Source organism: Tachypleus tridentatus, chromosome 3, assembly GCF_004210375.1.
Source record: "Tachypleus tridentatus isolate NWPU-2018 chromosome 3, ASM421037v1, whole genome shotgun sequence".
Classification (NCBI taxonomy): domain Eukaryota; kingdom Metazoa; phylum Arthropoda; class Merostomata; order Xiphosura; family Limulidae; genus Tachypleus; species Tachypleus tridentatus.
The window spans coordinates 39943071-39970273 of NC_134827.1; the positions used below are offsets into that span (position 1 = coordinate 39943071).

The 27203-nt window shown below is 32.1% G+C and overlaps 1 protein-coding gene across 3 annotated transcripts in view; it reads right to left on the reverse strand.

Moving 5' to 3' along the window:
* LOC143246736 (hydroxyacid-oxoacid transhydrogenase, mitochondrial-like) overlaps window positions 1-27203 on the reverse strand; it is a 100791-nt gene that overhangs the window by 33480 nt on the left and 40108 nt on the right. The window contains exon 14 of one of the 3 annotated variants that reach the window (XM_076493826.1): window positions 544-1077. The exons of 1 other annotated variant lie outside the window; for it this stretch is intronic. In XM_076493826.1, the coding sequence (XP_076349941.1) occupies window positions 994-1077 (84 nt within the window). In that variant the 3' untranslated portion in view covers window positions 544-993. Of the gene's footprint in view, window positions 1-543; window positions 1154-27203 lie in introns of those variants that run through there. One more of the 3 variants, XM_076493828.1, reaches the window with a different exon arrangement.

Here is a 27203-nt window from a genome sequence, read left to right on the forward strand (position 1 = left end):
TTAGTGTATTACACATATTAACACAGGATGTCTTTGTGTATTTTAGTGTATTACACATATTAACACAGGATGTCTTTATGTATTTTAGTGTATTACACATATTAACACAGGATGTCTTTATATATTGTAGTGTATTACACATATTAACACAGGATGTCTTTATATATTGTAGTGTATTACACATATTAACAAAGGATGTCTTTATGTATTGTAGTGTATTACACATATTAACAAAGGATGTCTTTATGTATTGTAGTGTATTACACATATTAACACAGGATGTCTTTATGTATTGTAGTGTATTACACATATTAACACAGGATGTCTTTATATATATTAGTGTATTACACATATTAACAAAGGATGTCTTTATATATATTAGTGTATTACACATATTAACAAAGGATGTCTTTATATATTGTAGTGTATTACACATATTAACAAAGGATGTCTTTATATATTGTAGTGTATTACACATATTAACAAAGGATGTCTTTATATATTTTAGTGTATTACACATATTAAGAAAGGAAGTTACACCAATTAGAGCAATACAGGCTTCATTTAACAACCAGAAGATATAATCTGAACATCAATATATAAACATACAATGATGATGTTATTCCTAGAAATTAGAAATATCTCCTTGATGGTATTGTCTTCACTTCTAAATCTTTTACAAACATTGATCGATAAAATTAAACCAGAATTTATAAATTCAACCACCATGAACCATTATGTCCTAGATGTACAAGAAGTGTGTCACATGATGGTTTAGAAAATATTAATTTTATATTAGTTCATCTTAAAATTATCCAGTAAAAACAAATGTTTTGAACAAGAAGCAATATAAAAAATACTCTTGATAGTAGAAATAATATGATAAATCAATAATGGAATTCCTCAGTTCTTACTCTTAAGATTATTAGGTTGTACAGTAAACAGACACCAAATCTTCAGTTTGTAGTCAGAAAGCAAGTTCAGTGTGACAGTTCAGTACACTGACATGGAATCTTCAAACAACCTGGACAAGTCCTCTTCACTCTGGGGTCGTGGAGCGAGTTTGGTAACACGATGCTGGAAGGTTGAACACATCAGTATATATAGACTTAACTACAGCACAGTTCAACCATCAGGTAAACAAAACAACCTACTGAAGACAACATTATACACAGATTTAACTAAAGAAAGTTCAACCAATAGGTAAACAAAACAACCTACTGAACACAACAATATACACAGATTTAACTAAAGAAAGTTCAACCAACAGGTAAACAAAACAACCTACTGAACACAACAATATACACAAACTTAACTAAAGAAAGTTCAACCATCAGGTAAACAAAACAACCTACTGAACACAACAATATCCACAGATTTAACTATAGCACAGTTCAACCAACAGATAAACAAAACAACCTGTTGAACACAACAATATACACAGATTTAACTAAAGAAAGTTCAACCAACAGGTAAACAAAACAACCTACTGAACACAACAATATACACAGACTTAACTAAAGAAAGTTCAACCATCAGGTAAACAAAACAACCTACTGAACACAACAATATACACAGATTTAACTAAAGAAAGTTCAACCAACAGGTAAACAAAACAACCTGTTGAACACAACAATATACACAGATTTAACTAAAGAAAGTTCAACCAACAGGTAAACAAAACAACCTACTGAACACAACAATATACACAGATTTAACTATAGCACAGTTCAACCAACAGATAAACAAAACAACCTGTTGAACACAACAATATACACAGACTTAACTAAAGAAAGTTCAACCATCAGGTAAACAAAACAACCTACTGAACACAACATTATACACAGACTTAACTAAAGAAAGTTCAACCATCAGGTAAACAAAACAACCTACTGAACACAACATTATACACAGACTTAACTAAAGAAAGTTCAACCATCAGGTAAACAAAACAACCTACTGAACACAACAATATACACAGACTTAACCGAAGAAAGTTCAACCATCAGGTAAACAAAACAACCTACTGAACACAACAATATACACACTTAACTAAAGAAAGTTCAACCAATAGGTAAACAAAACAACCTACTGAACACAACAATATACACAGACTTAACTAAAGAAAGTTCAACCAATAGGTAAACAAAACAACCTACTGAATACAACATTATACACAGATTTAGCTAAAGAAAGTTCAACCATCAGGTAAACAAAACAACCTACTGAACACAACAATATACACAGACTTAACTGAAGAAAGTTCAACCATCAGGTAAACAAAACAACCTACTGAACACAACATTATACACAGATTTAACTAAAGAAAGCTCAACCATCAGGTAAACAAAACAACCTACTGAATACAACATTATACACAGATTTAACTAAAGAAAGTTCAACCAACAGGTAAACAAAACAACCCACTGAACACAACAATATACACAGATTTAACTATAGCACAGTTCAACCAACAGATAAACAAAACAACCTGTTGAACACAACAATATACACAGATATAGCTAAAGAAAGTTCAACCATCAGGTAAACAAAACAACCTACTAAACACAACAATATACACAGATTTAACTAAAGAAAGTTCAACCATCAGGTAAACAAAACAACCTACTAAACACAACAATATACACAGATTTAACTAAAGAAAGTTCAACCATCAGGTAAACAAAACAACCTGTTGAACACAACAATATACACAGATTTAACTAAAGAAAGTTCAACCATCAGGTAAACAAAACAACCTGTTGAACACAACAACATACACAGACTTAACTAAAGAAAGTTCAACCAACAGGTAAACAAAACAACCTACTAAACACAATAATATACACAGATTTAACTAAAGAAAGTTCAACCAACAGGTAAACAAAACAACCTACTGAACACAACAATATACACACTTAACTAAAGAAAGTTCAACCAATAGGTAAACAAGACAACCTATTGAATACAACATTATACACAGATTTAGCTAAAGAAAGTTCAACCAACAGATAAACAAAACAACCTGTTGAACACAATAATATACACAGATTTAACTAAAGAAAGTTCAACCAACAGGTAAACAAAACAACCTGTTGAACACAACAGTATACACAGATATAGCTAAAGAAAGTTCAACCATCAGGTAAACAAAACAACCTACTGAATACAACATTATACACAGATTTAGCTAAAGAAAGTTCAACCATCAGGTAAACAAAACAACCTACTGAACACAACAATATACACAGACTTAACTGAAGAAAGTTCAACCATCAGGTAAACAAAACAACCTACTGAACACAACATTATACACAAACTTAACTAAAGAAAGTTCAACCATCAGGTAAACAAAACAACCTACTGAACACAACAATATCCACAGATTTAACTATAGCACAGTTCAACCAACAGATAAACAAAACAACCTGTTGAACACAACAATATACACAGATTTAACTAAAGAAAGTTCAACCAACAGGTAAACAAAACAACCTACTGAACACAACAATATACACAGACTTAACTAAAGAAAGTTCAACCATCAGGTAAACAAAACAACCTACTGAACACAACAATATACACAGATTTAACTAAAGAAAGTTCAACCAACAGGTAAACAAAACAACCTGTTGAACACAACAATATACACAGATTTAACTAAAGAAAGTTCAACCAACAGGTAAACAAAACAACCTACTGAACACAACAATATACACAGATTTAACTAAAGAAAGTTCAACCAACAGGTAAACAAAACAACCTGTTGAACACAACAATATACACAGATTTAACTAAAGAAAGTTCAACCAACAGGTAAACAAAACAACCTACTGAACACAACAATATACACAGATTTAACTATAGCACAGTTCAACCAACAGATAAACAAAACAACCTGTTGAACACAACAATATACACAGACTTAACTAAAGAAAGTTCAACCATCAGGTAAACAAAACAACCTACTGAACACAACATTATACACAGACTTAACTAAAGAAAGTTCAACCATCAGGTAAACAAAACAACCTACTGAACACAACATTATACACAGACTTAACTAAAGAAAGTTCAACCATCAGGTAAACAAAACAACCTACTGAACACAACAATATACACAGACTTAACCAAAGAAAGTTCAACCATCAGGTAAACAAAACAACCTACTGAACACAACAATATACACAGATTTAGCTAAAGAAAGTTCAACCATCAGGTAAACAAAACAACCTACTGAACACAACAATATACACAGACTTAACTGAAGAAAGTTCAACCATCAGGTAAACAAAACAACCTACTGAACACAACATTATACACAGATTTAACTAAAGAAAGCTCAACCATCAGGTAAACAAAACAACCTACTGAATACAACATTATACACAGATTTAACTAAAGAAAGTTCAACCAACAGGTAAACAAAACAACCCACTGAACACAACAATATACACAGATTTAACTATAGCACAGTTCAACCAACAGATAAACAAAACAACCTGTTGAACACAACAATATACACAGATATAGCTAAAGAAAGTTCAACCATCAGGTAAACAAAACAACCTACTAAACACAACAATATACACAGATTTAACTAAAGAAAGTTCAACCATCAGGTAAACAAAACAACCTACTAAACACAACAATATACACAGATTTAACTAAAGAAAGTTCAACCATCAGGTAAACAAAACAACCTGTTGAACACAACAATATACACAGATTTAACTAAAGAAAGTTCAACCATCAGGTAAACAAAACAACCTGTTGAACACAACAACATACACAGACTTAACTAAAGAAAGTTCAACCAACAGGTAAACAAAACAACCTACTAAACACAATAATATACACAGATTTAACTAAAGAAAGTTCAACCAACAGGTAAACAAAACAACCTACTGAACACAACAATATACACACTTAACTAAAGAAAGTTCAACCAATAGGTAAACAAGACAACCTACTGAATACAACATTATACACAGATTTAGCTAAAGAAAGTTCAACCAACAGATAAACAAAACAACCTGTTGAACACAATAATATACACAGATTTAACTAAAGAAAGTTCAACCAACAGGTAAACAAAACAACCTGTTGAACACAACAGTATACACAGATATAGCTAAAGAAAGTTCAACCATCAGGTAAACAAAACAACCTACTGAATACAACATTATACACAGATTTAGCTAAAGAAAGTTCAACCATCAGGTAAACAAAACAACCTACTGAACACAACAATATACACAGACTTAACTGAAGAAAGTTCAACCATCAGGTAAACAAAACAACCTACTGAACACAACATTATACACAGATTTAACTAAAGAAAGCTCAACCATCAGGTAAACAAAACAACCTACTGAATACAACATTATACACAGATTTAACTAAAGAAAGTTCAACCAACAGGTAAACAAAACAACCTACTGAACACAACAATATACACAGATTTAACTATAGCACAGTTCAACCAACAGATAAACAAAACAACCTGTTGAACACAACAATATACACAGATTTAACTAAAGAAAGTTCAACCAACAGGTAAACAAAACAACCTACTGAACACAACAATATACACAGACTTAACTAAAGAAAGTTCAACCATCAGGTAAACAAAACAACCTACTGAACACAACAATATACACAGATTTAACTAAAGAAAGTTCAACCATCAGGTAAACAAAACAACCTGTTGAACACAACAATATACACAGATTTAACTAAAGAAAGTTCAACCAACAGGTAAACAAAACAACCTACTGAACACAACAATATACACAGATTTAACTATAGCACAGTTCAACCAACAGATAAACAAAACAACCTACTGAACACAACAATATACACAGACTTAACTAAAGAAAGTTCAACCATCAGGTAAACAAAACAACCTACTGAACACAACATTATACACAGACTTAACTAAAGAAAGTTCAACCATCAGGTAAACAAAACAACCTACTGAACACAACATTATACACAGACTTAACTAAAGAAAGTTCAACCATCAGGTAAACAAAACAACCTACTGAACACAACATTATACACAGACTTAACTAAAGAAAGTTCAACCATCAGGTAAACAAAACAACCTACTGAACACAACAATATACACAGATTTAACTATAGCACAGTTCAACCAACAGATAAACAAAACAACCTGTTGAACACAACAATATACACAGACTTAACAAAAGAAAGTTCAACCAATAGGTAAACAAAACAACCTACTGAATACAACATTATACACAGACTTAACTAAAGAAAGTTCAACCATCAGGTAAACAAAACAACCTACTGAACACAACATTATACACAGACTTAACTAAAGAAAGTTCAACCATCAGGTAAAGAAAACAACCTACTGAACACAACAATATACACAGACTTAACCGAAGAAAGTTCAACCATCAGGTAAACAAAACAACCTACTGAACACAACAATATACACACTTAACTAAAGAAAGTTCAACCAATAGGTAAACAAAACAACCTACTGAACACAACAATATACACAGACTTAACTAAAGAAAGTTCAACCAATAGGTAAACAAAACAACCTACTGAATACAACATTATACACAGATTTAGCTAAAGAAAGTTCAACCATCAGGTAAACAAAACAACCTACTGAACACAACAATATACACAGACTTAACTAAAGAAAGTTCAACCATCAGGTAAACAAAACAACCTACTGAACACAACAATATACACAGATTTAACTAAAGAAAGTTCAACCAACAGGTAAACAAAACAACCTACTGAACACAACAATATACACAAACTTAACTAAAGAAAGTTCAACCATCAGGTAAACAAAACAACCTACTGAACACAACAATATCCACAGATTTAACTATAGCACAGTTCAACCAACAGATAAACAAAACAACCTGTTGAACACAACAATATACACAGATTTAACTAAAGAAAGTTCAACCAACAGGTAAACAAAACAACCTACTGAACACAACAATATACACAGACTTAACTAAAGAAAGTTCAACCATCAGGTAAACAAAACAACCTACTGAACACAACAATATACACAGATTTAACTAAAGAAAGTTCAACCAACAGGTAAACAAAACAACCTGTTGAACACAACAATATACACAGATTTAACTAAAGAAAGTTCAACCAACAGGTAAACAAAACAACCTACTGAACACAACAATATACACAGATTTAACTATAGCACAGTTCAACCAACAGATAAACAAAACAACCTGTTGAACACAACAATATACACAGACTTAACTAAAGAAAGTTCAACCATCAGGTAAACAAAACAACCTACTGAACACAACATTATACACAGACTTAACTAAAGAAAGTTCAACCATCAGGTAAACAAAACAACCTACTGAACACAACATTATACACAGACTTAACTAAAGAAAGTTCAACCATCAGGTAAACAAAACAACCTACTGAACACAACAATATACACAGACTTAACCGAAGAAAGTTCAACCATCAGGTAAACAAAACAACCTACTGAACACAACAATATACACACTTAACTAAAGAAAGTTCAACCAATAGGTAAACAAAACAACCTACTGAACACAACAATATACACAGACTTAACTAAAGAAAGTTCAACCAATGGGTAAACAAAACAACCTACTGAATACAACATTATACACAGATTTAGCTAAAGAAAGTTCAACCATCAGGTAAACAAAACAACCTACTGAACACAACAATATACACAGACTTAACTGAAGAAAGTTCAACCATCAGGTAAACAAAACAACCTACTGAACACAACATTATACACAGATTTAACTAAAGAAAGTTCAACCATCAGGTAAACAAAACAACCTACTGAATACAACATTATACACAGATTTAACTAAAGAAAGTTCAACCAACAGGTAAACAAAACAACCCACTGAACACAACAATATACACAGATTTAACTATAGCACAGTTCAACCAACAGATAAACAAAACAACCTGTTGAACACAACAATATACACAGATATAGCTAAAGAAAGTTCAACCATCAGGTAAACAAAACAACCTACTAAACACAACAATATACACAGATTTAACTAAAGAAAGTTCAACCATCAGGTAAACAAAACAACCTACTAAACACAACAATATACACAGATTTAACTAAAGAAAGTTCAACCATCAGGTAAACAAAACAACCTGTTGAACACAACAATATACACAGATTTAACTAAAGAAAGTTCAACCATCAGGTAAACAAAACAACCTGTTGAACACAACAACATACACAGACTTAACTAAAGAAAGTTCAACCAACAGGTAAACAAAACAACCTACTAAACACAATAATATACACAGATTTAACTAAAGAAAGTTCAACCAACAGGTAAACAAAACAACCTACTGAACACAACAATATACACACTTAACTAAAGAAAGTTCAACCAATAGGTAAACAAGACAACCTATTGAATACAACATTATACACAGATTTAGCTAAAGAAAGTTCAACCAACAGATAAACAAAACAACCTGTTGAACACAATAATATACACAGATTTAACTAAAGAAAGTTCAACCAACAGGTAAACAAAACAACCTGTTGAACACAACAGTATACACAGATATAGCTAAAGAAAGTTCAACCATCAGGTAAACAAAACAACCTACTGAATACAACATTATACACAGATTTAGCTAAAGAAAGTTCAACCATCAGGTAAACAAAACAACCTACTGAACACAACAATATACACAGACTTAACTGAAGAAAGTTCAACCATCAGGTAAACAAAACAACCTACTGAACACAACATTATACACAAACTTAACTAAAGAAAGTTCAACCATCAGGTAAACAAAACAACCTACTGAACACAACAATATCCACAGATTTAACTATAGCACAGTTCAACCAACAGATAAACAAAACAACCTGTTGAACACAACAATATACACAGATTTAACTAAAGAAAGTTCAACCAACAGGTAAACAAAACAACCTACTGAACACAACAATATACACAGACTTAACTAAAGAAAGTTCAACCATCAGGTAAACAAAACAACCTACTGAACACAACAATATACACAGATTTAACTAAAGAAAGTTCAACCAACAGGTAAACAAAACAACCTGTTGAACACAACAATATACACAGATTTAACTAAAGAAAGTTCAACCAACAGGTAAACAAAACAACCTACTGAACACAACAATATACACAGATTTAACTAAAGAAAGTTCAACCAACAGGTAAACAAAACAACCTGTTGAACACAACAATATACACAGATTTAACTAAAGAAAGTTCAACCAACAGGTAAACAAAACAACCTACTGAACACAACAATATACACAGATTTAACTATAAGCAAGTTCAACCAACAGATAAACAAAACAACCTGTTGAACACAACAATATACACAGACTTAACTAAAGAAAGTTCAACCATCAGGTAAACAAAACAACCTACTGAACACAACATTATACACAGACTTAACTAAAGAAAGTTCAACCATCAGGTAAACAAAACAACCTACTGAACACAACATTATACACAGACTTAACTAAAGAAAGTTCAACCATCAGGTAAACAAAACAACCTACTGAACACAACAATATACACAGACTTAACTAAAGAAAGTTCAACCATCAGGTAAACAAAACAACCTACTGAACACAACAATATACACAGATTTAGCTAAAGAAAGTTCAACCATCAGGTAAACAAAACAACCTACTGAACACAACAATATACACAGACTTAACTGAAGAAAGTTCAACCATCAGGTAAACAAAACAACCTACTGAACACAACATTATACACAGATTTAACTAAAGAAAGCTCAACCATCAGGTAAACAAAACAACCTACTGAATACAACATTATACACAGATTTAACTAAAGAAAGTTCAACCAACAGGTAAACAAAACAACCCACTGAACACAACAATATACACAGATTTAACTATAGCACAGTTCAACCAACAGATAAACAAAACAACCTGTTGAACACAACAATATACACAGATATAGCTAAAGAAAGTTCAACCATCAGGTAAACAAAACAACCTACTAAACACAACAATATACACAGATTTAACTAAAGAAAGTTCAACCATCAGGTAAACAAAACAACCTACTAAACACAACAATATACACAGATTTAACTAAAGAAAGTTCAACCATCAGGTAAACAAAACAACCTGTTGAACACAACAATATACACAGATTTAACTAAAGAAAGTTCAACCATCAGGTAAACAAAACAACCTGTTGAACACAACAACATACACAGACTTAACTAAAGAAAGTTCAACCAACAGGTAAACAAAACAACCTACTAAACACAATAATATACACAGATTTAACTAAAGAAAGTTCAACCAACAGGTAAACAAAACAACCTGTTGAACACAACAATATACACAGATTTAACTAAAGAAAGTTCAACCATCAGGTAAACAAAACAACCTGTTGAACACAACAACATACACAGACTTAACTAAAGAAAGTTCAACCAACAGGTAAACAAAACAACCTACTGAACACAATAATATACACAGATTTAACTAAAGAAAGTTCAACCAACAGGTAAACAAAACAACCTGTTGAACACAACAGTATACACAGATATAGCTAAAGAAAGTTCAACCATCAGGTAAACAAAACAACCTACTGAATACAACATTATACACAGATTTAGCTAAAGAAAGTTCAACCATCAGGTAAACAAAACAACCTACTGAACACAACAATATACACAGACTTAACTGAAGAAAGTTCAACCATCAGGTAAACAAAACAACCTACTGAACACAACATTATACACAGATTTAACTAAAGAAAGCTCAACCATCAGGTAAACAAAACAACCTACTGAATACAACATTATACACAGATTTAACTAAAGAAAGTTCAACCAACAGATAAACAAAACAACCTGTTGAACACAACAATATACACAGATTTAACTAAAGAAAGTTCAACCAACAGGTAAACAAAACAACCTGTTGAACACAACAATATACACAGATATAGCTAAAGAAAGTTCAACCATCAGGTAAACAAAACAACCTACTGAATACAACATTATACACAGATTTAGCTAAAGAAAGTTCAACCATCAGGTAAACAAAACAACCTACTGAACACAACAATATACACAGACTTAACTGAAGAAAGTTCAACCATCAGGTAAACAAAACAACCTACTGAACACAACATTATACACAGATTTAACTAAAGAAAGTTCAACCAACAGATAAACAAAACAACCTGTTGAACACAATAATATACACAGATTTAACTAAAGAAAGTTCAACCAACAGGTAAACAAAACAACCTGTTGAACACAACAGTATACACAGATATAGCTAAAGAAAGTTCAACCATCAGGTAAACAAAACAACCTACTGAATACAACATTATACACAGATTTAACTAAAGAAAGTTCAACCATCAGGTAAACAAAACAACCTACTGAACACAACAATATACACAGACTTAACTGAAGAAAGTTCAACCATCAGGTAAACAAAACAACCTACTGAACACAACATTATACACAGATTTAACTAAAGAAAGCTCAACCATCAGGTAAACAAAACAACCTACTGAATACAACATTATACACAGATTTAACTAAAGAAAGTTCAACCAACAGGTAAACAAAACAACCTACTGAACACAACAATATCCACAGATTTAACTATAGCACAGTTCAACCAACAGATAAACAAAACAACCTGTTGAACACAACAATATACACAGATTTAACTAAAGAAAGTTCAACCAACAGGTAAACAAAACAACCTACTGAACACAACAATATACACAGACTTAACTAAAGAAAGTTCAACCATCAGGTAAACAAAACAACCTACTGAACACAACAATATACACAGATTTAACTAAAGAAAGTTCAACCAACAGGTAAACAAAACAACCTGTTGAACACAACAATATACACAGATTTAACTAAAGAAAGTTCAACCAACAGGTAAACAAAACAACCTACTGAACACAACAATATACACAGATTTAACTATAGCACAGTTCAACCAACAGATAAACAAAACAACCTGTTGAACACAACAATATACACAGACTTAACTAAAGAAAGTTCAACCATCAGGTAAACAAAACAACCTACTGAACACAACATTATACACAGACTTAACTAAAGAAAGTTCAACCATCAGGTAAACAAAACAACCTACTGAACACAACATTATACACAGACTTAACTAAAGAAAGTTCAACCATCAGGTAAACAAAACAACCTACTGAACACAACAATATACACAGACTTAACCGAAGAAAGTTCAACCATCAGGTAAACAAAACAACCTACTGAACACAACAATATACACACTTAACTAAAGAAAGTTCAACCAATAGGTAAACAAAACAACCTACTGAACACAACAATATACACAGACTTAACTAAAGAAAGTTCAACCAATAGGTAAACAAAACAACCTACTGAATACAACATTATACACAGATTTAGCTAAAGAAAGTTCAACCATCAGGTAAACAAAACAACCTACTGAACACAACAATATACACAGACTTAACTGAAGAAAGTTCAACCATCAGGTAAACAAAACAACCTACTGAACACAACATTATACACAGATTTAACTAAAGAAAGTTCAACCATCAGGTAAACAAAACAACCTACTGAATACAACATTATACACAGATTTAACTAAAGAAAGTTCAACCAACAGGTAAACAAAACAACCCACTGAACACAACAATATACACAGATTTAACTATAGCACAGTTCAACCAACAGATAAACAAAACAACCTGTTGAACACAACAATATACACAGATATAGCTAAAGAAAGTTCAACCATCAGGTAAACAAAACAACCTACTAAACACAACAATATACACAGATTTAACTAAAGAAAGTTCAACCATCAGGTAAACAAAACAACCTACTAAACACAACAATATACACAGATTTAACTAAAGAAAGTTCAACCATCAGGTAAACAAAACAACCTGTTGAACACAACAATATACACAGATTTAACTAAAGAAAGTTCAACCATCAGGTAAACAAAACAACCTGTTGAACACAACAACATACACAGACTTAACTAAAGAAAGTTCAACCAACAGGTAAACAAAACAACCTACTAAACACAATAATATACACAGATTTAACTAAAGAAAGTTCAACCAACAGGTAAACAAAACAACCTACTGAACACAACAATATACACACTTAACTAAAGAAAGTTCAACCAATAGGTAAACAAGACAACCTACTGAATACAACATTATACACAGATTTAGCTAAAGAAAGTTCAACCAACAGATAAACAAAACAACCTGTTGAACACAATAATATACACAGATTTAACTAAAGAAAGTTCAACCAACAGGTAAACAAAACAACCTGTTGAACACAACAATATACACAGATATAGCTAAAGAAAGTTCAACCATCAGGTAAACAAAACAACCTACTGAATACAACATTATACACAGATTTAGCTAAAGAAAGTTCAACCATCAGGTAAACAAAACAACCTACTGAACACAACATTATACACAGACTTAACTAAAGAAAGTTCAACCATCAGGTAAACAAAACAACCTACTGAACACAACAATATCCACAGGTTTAACTATAGCACAGTTCAACCAACAGATAAACAAAACAACCTGTTGAACACAACAATGTACACAGATTTAACTAAAGAAAGTTCGACCAACAGGTAAACAAAACAACCTACTGAACACAACAATATACACAGACTTAACTAAAGAAAGTTCAACCATCAGGTAAACAAAACAACCTACTGAACACAACAATATACACAGATTTAACTAAAGAAAGTTCAACCAACAGGTAAACAAAACAACCTGTTGAACACAACAATATACACAGATTTAACTAAAGAAAGTTCAACCAACAGGTAAACAAAACAACCTACTGAACACAACAATATACACAGATTTAACTAAAGAAAGTTCAACCAACAGGTAAACAAAACAACCTGTTGAACACAACAATATACACAGATTTAACTAAAGAAAGTTCAACCAACAGGTAAACAAAACAACCTACTGAACACAACAATATACACAGATTTAACTATAGCACAGTTCAACCAACAGATAAACAAAACAACCTGTTTAACACAACAATATACACAGACTTAACTAAAGAAAGTTCAACCATCAGGTAAACAAAACAACCTACTGAACACAACATTATACACAGACTTAACTAAAGAAAGTTCAACCATCAGGTAAACAAAACAACCTACTGAACACAACATTATACACAGATTTAACTAAAGAAAGCTCAACCATCAGGTAAACAAAACAACCTACTGAATACAACATTATACACAGATTTAACTAAAGAAAGTTCAACCAACAGGTAAACAAAACAACCCACTGAACACAACAATATACACAGATTTAACTATAGCACAGTTCAACCAACAGATAAACAAAACAACCTGTTGAACACAACAATATACACAGATATAGCTAAAGAAAGTTCAACCATCAGGTAAACAAAACAACCTACTAAACACAACAATATACACAGATTTAACTAAAGAAAGTTCAACCATCAGGTAAACAAAACAACCTACTAAACACAACAATATACACAGATTTAACTAAAGAAAGTTCAACCATCAGGTAAACAAAACAACCTGTTGAACACAACAATATACACAGATTTAACTAAAGAAAGTTCAACCATCAGGTAAACAAAACAACCTGTTGAACACAACAACATACACAGACTTAACTAAAGAAAGTTCAACCAACAGGTAAACAAAACAACCTACTAAACACAATAATATACACAGATTTAACTAAAGAAAGTTCAACCAACAGGTAAACAAAACAACCTACTGAACACAACAATATACACACTTAACTAAAGAAAGTTCAACCAATAGGTAAACAAAACAACCTACTGAATACAACATTATACACAGATTTAGCTAAAGAAAGTTCAACCAACAGATAAACAAAACAACCTGTTGAACACAATAATATACACAGATTTAACTAAAGAAAGTTCAACCAACAGGTAAACAAAACAACCTGTTGAACACAACAATATACACAGATATAGCTAAAGAAAGTTCAACCATCAGGTAAACAAAACAACCTACTGAATACAACATTATACACAGATTTAGCTAAAGAAAGTTCAACCATCAGGTAAACAAAACAACCTACTGAACACAACATTATACACAAACTTAACTAAAGAAAGTTCAACCATCAGGTAAACAAAACAACCTACTGAACACAACAATATACACAGATTTAACTATAGAACAGTTCAACCAACAGATAAACAAAACAACCTGTTGAACACAACAATATACACAGATTTAACTAAAGAAAGTTCAACCAACAGGTAAACAAAACAACCTACTGAACACAACAATATACACAGACTTAACTAAAGAAAGTTCAACCATCAGGTAAACAAAACAACCTACTGAACACAACAATATACACAGATTTAACTAAAGAAAGTTCAACCAACAGGTAAACAAAACAACCTGTTGAACACAACAATATACACAGATTTAACTAAAGAAAGTTCAACCAACAGGTAAACAAAACAACCTACTGAACACAACAATATACACAGATTTAACTAAAGAAAGTTCAACCAACAGGTAAACAAAACAACCTGTTGAACACAACAATATACACAGATTTAACTAAAGAAAGTTCAACCAACAGGTAAACAAAACAACCTACTGAACACAACAATATACACAGATTTAACTATAGCACAGTTCAACCAACAGATAAACAAAACAACCTGTTGAACACAACAATATACACAGACTTAACTAAAGAAAGTTCAACCATCAGGTAAACAAAACAACCTACTGAACACAACATTATACACAGACTTAACTAAAGAAAGTTCAACCATCAGGTAAACAAAACAACCTACTGAACACAACATTATACACAGATTTAACTAAAGAAAGTTCAACCATCAGGTAAACAAAACAACCTACTGAATACAACATTATACACAGATTTAACTAAAGAAAGTTCAACCAACAGGTAAACAAAACAACCTACTGAACACAACAATATACACAGATTTAACTATAGCACAGTTCAACCAACAGATAAACAAAACAACCTGTTGAACACAACAATATACACAGATATAGCTAAAGAAAGTTCAACCATCAGGTAAACAAAACAACCTACTAAACACAACAATATACACAGATTTAACTAAAGAAAGTTCAACCATCAGGTAAACAAAACAACCTACTAAACACAACAATATACACAGATTTAACTAAAGAAAGTTCAACCATCAGGTAAACAAAACAACCTGTTGAACACAACAATATACACAGATTTAACTAAAGAAAGTTCAACCATCAGGTAAACAAAACAACCTGTTGAACACAACAACATACACAGACTTAACTAAAGAAAGTTCAACCAACAGGTAAACAAAACAACCTACTAAACACAATAATATACACAGATTTAACTAAAGAAAGTTCAACCAACAGGTAAACAAAACAACCTACTGAACACAACAATATACACACTTAACTAAAGAAAGTTCAACCAATAGGTAAACAAGACAACCTACTGAATACAACATTATACACAGATTTAGCTAAAGAAAGTTCAACCAACAGATAAACAAAACAACCTGTTGAACACAATAATATACACAGATTTAACTAAAGAAAGTTCAACCAACAGGTAAACAAAACAACCTGTTGAACACAACAATATACACAGATATAGCTAAAGAAAGTTCAACCATCAGGTAAACAAAACAACCTACTGAATACAACATTATACACAGATTTAGCTAAAGAAAGTTCAACCATCAGGTAAACAAAACAACCTACTGAACACAACATTATACACAAACTTAACTAAAGAAAGTTCAACCATCAGGTAAACAAAACAACCTACTGAACACAACAATATCCACAGATTTAACTATAGCACAGTTCAACCAACAGATAAACAAAACAACCTGTTGAACACAACAATATACACAGATTTAACTAAAGAAAGTTCAACCAACAGGTAAACAAAACAACCTACTGAACACAACAATATACACAGACTTAACTAAAGAAAGTTCAACCATCAGGTAAACAAAACAACCTACTGAACACAACAATATACACAGATTTAACTAAAGAAAGTTCAACCAACAGGTAAACAAAACAACCTGTTGAACACAACAATATACACAGATTTAACTAAAGAAAGTTCAACCAACAGGTAAACAAAACAACCTACTGAACACAACAATATACACAGATTTAACTAAAGAAAGTTCAACCAACAGGTAAACAAAACAACCTGTTGAACACAACAATATACACAGATTTAACTAAAGAAAGTTCAACCAACAGGTAAACAAAACAACCTACTGAACACAACAATATACACAGATTTAACTATAGCACAGTTCAACCAACAGATAAACAAAACAACCTGTTGAACACAACAATATACACAGACTTAACTAAAGAAAGTTCAACCATCAGGTAAACAAAACAACCTACTGAACACAACATTATACACAGACTTAACTAAAGAAAGTTCAACCATCAGGTAAACAAAACAACCTACTGAACACAACATTATACACAGACTTAACTAAAGAAAGTTCAACCATCAGGTAAACAAAACAACCTACTGAACACAACAATATACACAGATTTAGCTAAAGAAAGTTCAACCATCAGGTAAACAAAACAACCTACTGAACACAACAATATACACAGATTTAGCTAAAGAAAGTTCAACCATCAGGTAAACAAAACAACCTACTGAACACAACAATATACACAGACTTAACTAAAGAAAGTTCAACCATCAGGTAAACAAAACAACCTACTGAACACAACATTATACACAGATTTAACTAAAGAAAGTTCAACCATCAGGTAAACAAAACAACCTACTGAATACAACATTATACACAGATTTAACTAAAGAAAGTTCAACCAACAGGTAAACAAAACAACCCACTGAACACAACAATATACACAGATTTAACTATAGCACAGTTCAACCAACAGATAAACAAAACAACCTGTTGAACACAACAATATACACAGATATAGCTAAAGAAAGTTCAACCATCAGGTAAACAAAACAACCTACTAAACACAACAATATACACAGATTTAACTAAAGAAAGTTCAACCATCAGGTAAACAAAACAACCTACTAAACACAACAATATACACAGATTTAACTAAAGAAAGTTCAACCATCAGGTAAACAAAACAACCTGTTGAACACAACAATATACACAGATTTAACTAAAGAAAGTTCAACCATCAGGTAAACAAAACAACCTGTTGAACACAACAACATACACAGACTTAACTAAAGAAAGTTCAACCAACAGGTAAACAAAACAACCTACTAAACACAATAATATACACAGATTTAACTAAAGAAAGTTCAACCAACAGGTAAACAAAACAACCTACTGAACACAACAATATACACACTTAACTAAAGAAAGTTCAACCAATAGGTAAACAAGACAACCTACTGAATACAACATTATACACAGATTTAGCTAAAGAAAGTTCAACCAACAGATAAACAAAACAACCTGTTGAACACAATAATATACACAGATTTAACTAAAGAAAGTTCAACCAACAGGTAAACAAAACAACCTGTTGAACACAACAGTATACACAGATATAGCTAAAGAAAGTTCAACCATCAGGTAAACAAAACAACCTACTGAATACAACATTATACACAGATTTAGCTAAAGAAAGTTCAACCATCAGGTAAACAAAACAACCTACTGAACACAACAATATACACAGACTTAACTGAAGAAAGTTCAACCATCAGGTAAACAAAACAACCTACTGAACACAACATTATACACAGATTTAACTAAAGAAAGCTCAACCATCAGGTAAACAAAACAACCTACTGAATACAACATTATACACAGATTTAACTAAAGAAAGTTCAACCAACAGGTAAACAAAACAACCTACTGAACACAACAATATACACAGATTTAACTATAGAAAGTTCAACCAACAGATAAACAAAACAACCTGTTGAACACAACAATATACACAGATTTAACTAAAGAAAGTTCAACCAACAGGTAAACAAAACAACCTACTGAACACAACAATATACACAGACTTAACTAAAGAAAGTTCAACCATCAGGTAAACAAAACAACCTACTGAACACAACAATATACACAGATTTAACTAAAGAAAGTTCAACCAACAGGTAAACAAAACAACCTACTGAACACAACAATATACACAGATTTAACTAAAGAAAGTTCAACCAACAGGTAAACAAAACAACCTACTGAACACAACAATATACACAGATTTAACTATAGCACAGTTCAACCAACAGATAAACAAAACAACCTACTGAACACAACAATATACACAGACTTAACTAAAGAAAGTTCAACCATCAGGTAAACAAAACAACCTACTGAACACAACATTATACACAGACTTAACTAAAGAAAGTTCAACCATCAGGTAAACAAAACAACCTACTGAACACAACATTATACACAGACTTAACTAAAGAAAGTTCAACCATCAGGTAAACAAAACAACCTACTGAACACAACATTATACACAGACTTAACTAAAGAAAGTTCAACCATCAGGTAAACAAAACAACCTACTGAACACAACAATATACACAGATTTAACTATAGCACAGTTCAACCAACAGATAAACAAAACAACCTGTTGAACACAACAATATACACAGACTTAACTAAAGAAAGTTCAACCATCAGGTAAACAAAACAACCTACTGAACACAACATTATACACAGACTTAACTAAAGAAAGTTCAACCATCAGGTAAACAAAACAACCTACTGAACACAACATTATACACAGATTTAACTAAAGAAAGTTCAACCATCAGGTAAACAAAACAACCTACTGAACACAACAATATACACAGATTTAACCGAAGAAAGTTCAACCATCAGGTAAACAAAACAACCTACTGAACACAACAATATACACACTTAACTAAAGAAAGTTCAACCAATAGGTAAACAAAACAACCTACTGAACACAACAATATACACAGACTTAACTAAAGAAAGTTCAACCAATAGGTAAACAAAACAACCTACTGAATACAACATTATACACAGATTTAGCTAAAGAAAGTTCAACCATCAGGTAAACAAAACAACCTACTGAACACAACAATATACACAGACTTAACTAAAGAAAGTTCAACCATCAGGTAAACAAAACAACCTACTGAACACAACATTATACACAGACTTAACTAAAGAAAGTTCAACCATCAGGTAAACAAAACAACCTACTGAACACAACATTATACACAGATTTAACTAAAGAAAGTTCAACCATCAGGTAAACAAAACAACCTACTGAACACAACAATATACACAGACTTAACTAAAGAAAGTTCAACCATCAGGTAAACAAAACAACCTACTGAACACAACAATATACACACTTAACTAAAGAAAGTTCAACCAATAGGTAAACAAAACAACCTACTGAACACAACAATATACACAGACTTAACTAAAGAAAGTTCAACCAATAGGTAAACAAAACAACCTAGTGAACACAACAATATACACAGACTTAACTAAAGAAAGTTCAACCAATAGGTAAACAAAACAACCTAGTGAATACAACATTATACACAGATTTAGCTAAAGAAAGTTCAACCATTAGGTAAACAAAACAACCTACTGAACACAACAATATACACAGACTTAACTGAAGAAAGTTCAACCATCAGGTAAACAAAACAACCTACTGAACACAACATTATACACAGATTTAACTAAAGAAAGCTCAACCATCAGGTAAACAAAACAACCTACTGAATACAACATTATACACAGATTTAACTAAAGAAAGTTCAACCAACAGGTAAACAAAACAACCCACTGAACACAACAATATACACAGATTTAACTATAGCACAGTTCAACCAACAGATAAACAAAACAACCTGTTGAACACAACAATATACACAGATATAGCTAAAGAAAGTTCAACCATCAGGTAAACAAAACAACCTACTAAACACAACAATATACACAGATTTAACTAAAGAAAGTTCAACCATCAGGTAAACAAAACAACCTACTAACCACAACAATATACACAGATTTAACTAAAGAAAGTTCAACCATCAGGTAAACAAAACAACCTGTTGAACACAACAATATACACAGATTTAACTAAAGAAAGTTCAACCATCAGGTAAACAAAACAACCTACTGAACACAACAATATACACACTTAACTAAAGAAAGTTCAACCAATAGGTAAACAAAACAACCTACTGAATGCAACATTATACACAGATTTAGCTAAAGAAAGTTCAACCAACAGATAAACAAAACAACCTGTTGAACACAATAATATACACAGATTTAACTAAAGAAAGTTCAACCAACAGGTAAACAAAACAACCTGTTGAACACAACAGTATACACAGATATAGCTAAAGAAAGTTCAACCATCAGGTAAACAAAACAACCTACTGAATACAACATTATACACAGATTTAGCTAAAGAAAGTTCAACCATCAGGTAAACAAAACAACCTACTGAACACAACAATATCCACAGATTTAACTATAGCACAGTTCAACCAACAGATAAACAAAACAACCTGTTGAACACAACAATATACACAGATTTAACTAAAGAAAGTTCAACCAACAGGTAAACAAAACAACCTACTGAACACAACAATATACACAGACTTAACTAAAGAAAGTTCAACCATCAGGTAAACAAAACAACCTACTGAACACAACAATATACACAGATTTAACTAAAGAAAGTTCAACCAACAGGTAAACAAAACAACCTGTTGAACACAACAATATACACAGATTTAACTAAAGAAAGTTCAACCAACAGGTAAACAAAACAACCTACTGAACACAACAATATACACAGATTTAACTATAGCACAGTTCAACCAACAGATAAACAAAACAACCTGTTGAACACAACAATATACACAGACTTAACTAAAGAAAGTTCAACCATCAGGTAAACAAAACAACCTACTGAACACAACATTATACACAGACTTAACTAAAGAAAGTTCAACCATCAGGTAAACAAAACAACCTACTGAACACAACATTATACACAGACTTAACTAAAGAAAGTTCAACCATCAGGTAAACAAAACAACCTACTGAACACAACAATATACACAGACTTAACCGAAGAAAGTTCAACCATCAGGTAAACAAAACAACCTACTGAACACAACAATATACACACTTAACTAAAGAAAGTTCAACCAATGGGTAAACAAAACAACCTACTGAACACAACAATATACACAGACTTAACTAAAGAAAGTTCAACCAATGGGTAAACAAAACAACCTACTGAATACAACATTATACACAGATTTAGCTAAAGAAAGTTCAACCATCAGGTAAACAAAACAACCTACTGAACACAACAATATACACAGACTTAACTAAAGAAAGTTCAACCATCAGGTAAACAAAACAACCTACTGAACACAACATTATACACAGATTTAACTAAAGAAAGTTCAACCATCAGGTAAACAAAACAACCTACTGAACACAACATTATACACAGATTTAACTAAAGAAAGTTCAACCAACAGGTAAACAAAACAACCCACTGAACACAACAATATACACAGATTTAACTATAGCACAGTTCAACCAACAGATAAACAAAACAACCTGTTGAACACAACAATATACACAGATATAGCTAAAGAAAGTTCAACCATCAGGTAAACAAAACAACCTACTAAACACAACAATATACACAGATTTAACTAAAGAAAGTTCAACCATCAGGTAAACAAAACAACCTACTAAACACAACAATATACACAGATTTAACTAAAGAAAGTTCAACCATCAGGTAAACAAAACAACCTGTTGAACACAACAATATACACAGATTTAACTAAAGAAAGTTCAACCATCAGGTAAACAAAACAACCTACTGAACACAACAATATACACACTTAACTAAAGAAAGTTCAACCAATAGGTAAACAAAACAACCTACTGAATACAACATTATACACAGATTTAGCTAAAGAAAGTTCAACCAACAGATAAACAAAACAACCTGTTGAACACAATAATATACACAGATTTAACTAAAGAAAGTTCAACCAACAGGTAAACAAAACAACCTGTTGAACACAACATTATACACAGATATAGCTAAAGAAAGTTCAACCATCAGGTAAACAAAACAACCTACTGAATACAACATTATACACAGATTTAACTAAAGAAAGTTCAACCATCAGGTAAACAAAACAACCTACTGAACACAACAATATCCACAGATTTAACTATAGCACAGTTCAACCAACAGATAAACAAAACAACCTGTTGAACACAACAATATACACAGATTTAACTAAAGAAAGTTCAACCAACAGGTAAACAAAACAACCTACTGAACACAACAATATACACAGACTTAACTAAAGAAAGTTCAACCATCAGGTAAACAAAACAACCTACTGAACACAACAATATACACAGATTTAACTAAAGAAAGTTCAACCAACAGGTAAACAAAACAACCTGTTGAACACAACAATATACACAGATTTAACTAAAGAAAGTTCAACCAACAGGTAAACAAAACAACCTACTGAACACAACAATATACACAGATTTAACTATAGCACAGTTCAACCAACAGATAAACAAAACAACCTGTTGAACACAACAATATACACATACTTAACTAAAGAAAGTTCAACCATCAGGTAAACAAAACAACCTACTGAACACAACATTATACACAGACTTAACTAAAGAAAGTTCAACCATCAGGTAAACAAAACAACCTACTGAACACAACAATATACACAGACTTAACCGAAGAAAGTTCAACCATCAGGTAAACAAAACAACCTACTGAACACAACAATATACACACTTAACTAAAGAAAGTTCAACCAATAGGTAAACAAAACAACCTACTGAACACAACAATATACACAGACTTAACTAAAGAAAGTTCAACCAATAGGTAAACAAAACAACCTACTGAATACAACATTATACACAGATTTAGCTAAAGAAAGTTCAACCATCAGGTAAACAAAACAACCTACTGAACACAACAATATACACAGACTTAACTAAAGAAAGTTCAACCATCAGGTAAACAAAACAACCTACTGAACACAACATTATACACAGATTTAACTAAAGAAAGCTCAACCATCAGGTAAACAAAACAACCTACTGAATACAACATTATACACAGATTTAACTATAGCACAGTTCAACCAACAGATAAACAAAACAACCTGTTGAACACAACAATATACACAGATATAGCTAAAGAAAGTTCAACCATCAGGTAAACAAAACAACCTACTAAACACAACAATATACACAGATTTAACTAAAGAAAGTTCAACCATCAGGTAAACAAAACAACCTGTTGAACACAACAATATACACAGATTTAACTAAAGAAAGTTCAACCATCAGGTAAACAAAACAACCTGTTGAACACAACAATATACACAGATTTAACTAAAGAAAGTTCAACCATCAGGTAAACAAAACAACCTGTTGAACACAACAATATACACAGATTTAACTAAAGAAAGTTCAACCATCAGGTAAACAAAACAACCTACTGAATACAACATTATACACAGATTTAACTAAAGAAAGTTCAACCAACAGGTAAACAAAACAACCCACTGAACACAACAATATACACAGATTTAACTATAGCACAGTTCAACCAACAGGTAAACAAAACAACCTACTAAACACAATAATATACACAGATTTAACTAAAGAAAGTTCAACCAACAGGTAAACAAAACAACCTACTGAACACAACAATATACACACATTTAACTAAAGAAAGTTCAACCAATAGGTAAACAAGACAACCTACTGAATACAACATTATACACAGATTTAGCTAAAGAAAGTTCAACCAACAGATAAACAAAACAACCTGTTGAACACAATAATATACACAGATTTAACTAAAGAAAGTTCAACCAACAGGTAAACAAAACAACCTGTTGAACACAACAGTATACACAGATATAGCTAAAGAAAGTTCAACCATCAGGTAAACAAAACAACCTACTGAACACAACATTATACACAGACTTAACTAAAGAAAGTTCAACCAATAGGTAAACAAAACAACCTACTGAACACAACAATATACACAGATTTAACTAAAGAAAGTTCAACCAACAGGTAAACAAAACAACCTACTGAACACAACAATATACACAGACTTAACTAAAGAAAGTTCAACCATCAGGTAAACAAAACAACCTGTTGAACACAACAATATACACAGATATAGGTAAAGAAAGTTCAACCATCAGGTAAACAAAACAACCTACTGAATACAACATTATACACAGATTTAACTAAAGAAAGTTCAACCAACAGGTAAACAAAACAACCTACTGAACACAACAATATACACAGATTTAACTATAGCACAGTTCAACCAACAGATAAACAAAACAACCTGTTGAACACAACAATATACACAGACTTAACTAAAGAAAGTTCAACCATCAGGTAAACAAAACAACCTACTGAACACAACATTATACACAGACTTAACTAAAGAAAGTTCAACCATCAGGTAAACAAAACAACCTACTGAACACAACATTATACACAGATTTAACTAAAGAAAGTTCAACCAACAGGTAAACAAAACAATCTACTGAACACAACAATATACACAGATTTAACTAAAGAAAGTTCAACCATCAGGTAAACAAAACAACCTACTGAACACAACAATATACACAGATTTAACTAAAGAAAGTTCAACCATCAGGTAAACAAAACAACAAACTGAACACAATAATATACACAGATTTAACTAAAGAAAGTTCAACCAACAGGTAAACAAAACAACCTGTTGAACACAACAATATACACAGACTTAACTAAAGAAAGTTCAACCGTCAGGTGAACAATACAACCTGTTATTCCAGACCAATTATCTTACTGCCTCAAAGTTTTGTTACAAGATGTCTAAATCACCAAAACAGATTGAAACATATACTGCATACAAATCATCTTCAATACACACTTAGATGAAACACATGAAAACCAACCTGAAATCACACAGACAGATCACCACAAGTGAATTTTAACACATTTAAACATTGATATGTCAGCCAGATCCAATAAACCTCTACCTCATAATATTAGAGGGTTTGTTATGAGGGTAGCATCTATATTCCCTCTTCCTTGATAGGATCCTACCACACACTATGTAATAAGGCCCAATCCCCCTCTTGGTTCCATCCTACCACACACTATGTAATAAGGCCCAATCCCCCCCCCTCTTGGTTCCATCCTACCACACACTATGTAATAAGGCCCAATCCCCCCCCTCTTGGTTCCATCCTACCACACACTATGTAATAAGGCCCAATCCCCCCCCCCTTGGTTCCATCCTACCACATGCTGTGAAACAAGGCCTAATTCTCACTTCCTTGGACCTATCCAACCTCACACTGTATAACAAGGCCAAATATCTCCTTCCTTGGTGGAAAGTCTACCCCTCACTTTATAACAAGGCTGAATCTCTTCTTCCTTGGTCCTATCATATCCCACACTGTATAACAAATCCATGCCAACATTTGGAGATAAAAACAAGTTATAGAGTCACATAATGAAGTAAGTGAATAAAACTATTTATATGTATACTGGTAATGATGTTTTAACTATCAAATGTGGAAAACACTGGATAGATATTGGAGCATCAGTAGAGTACATTTAGCCTATAACTGAAACTTATTTGATACCTCAGTGCTTTTTAAATAGGTTGAGCCAGCCATTGCTGTATTTAAAATCATTAGGGGTTCCATTTCCATCGCTGTACTGATACAGTTCTTTGTAGATCTTTCCAGACTGGTCTTTGATGGTTTTAAAAATGAATGTTTCTTCAACTCATTCTTGGATAAACCATGTTAAGATGGTTCTTTACAGCTGGCTGTCACTAGCAGTTTTTGGAAACGTTTGTTGTAGGATATTATTACCATTTGGGTCCATGAAGTCTTAATCCATCTGTACAATGTTGACTAACCTAAGCCTAGTTT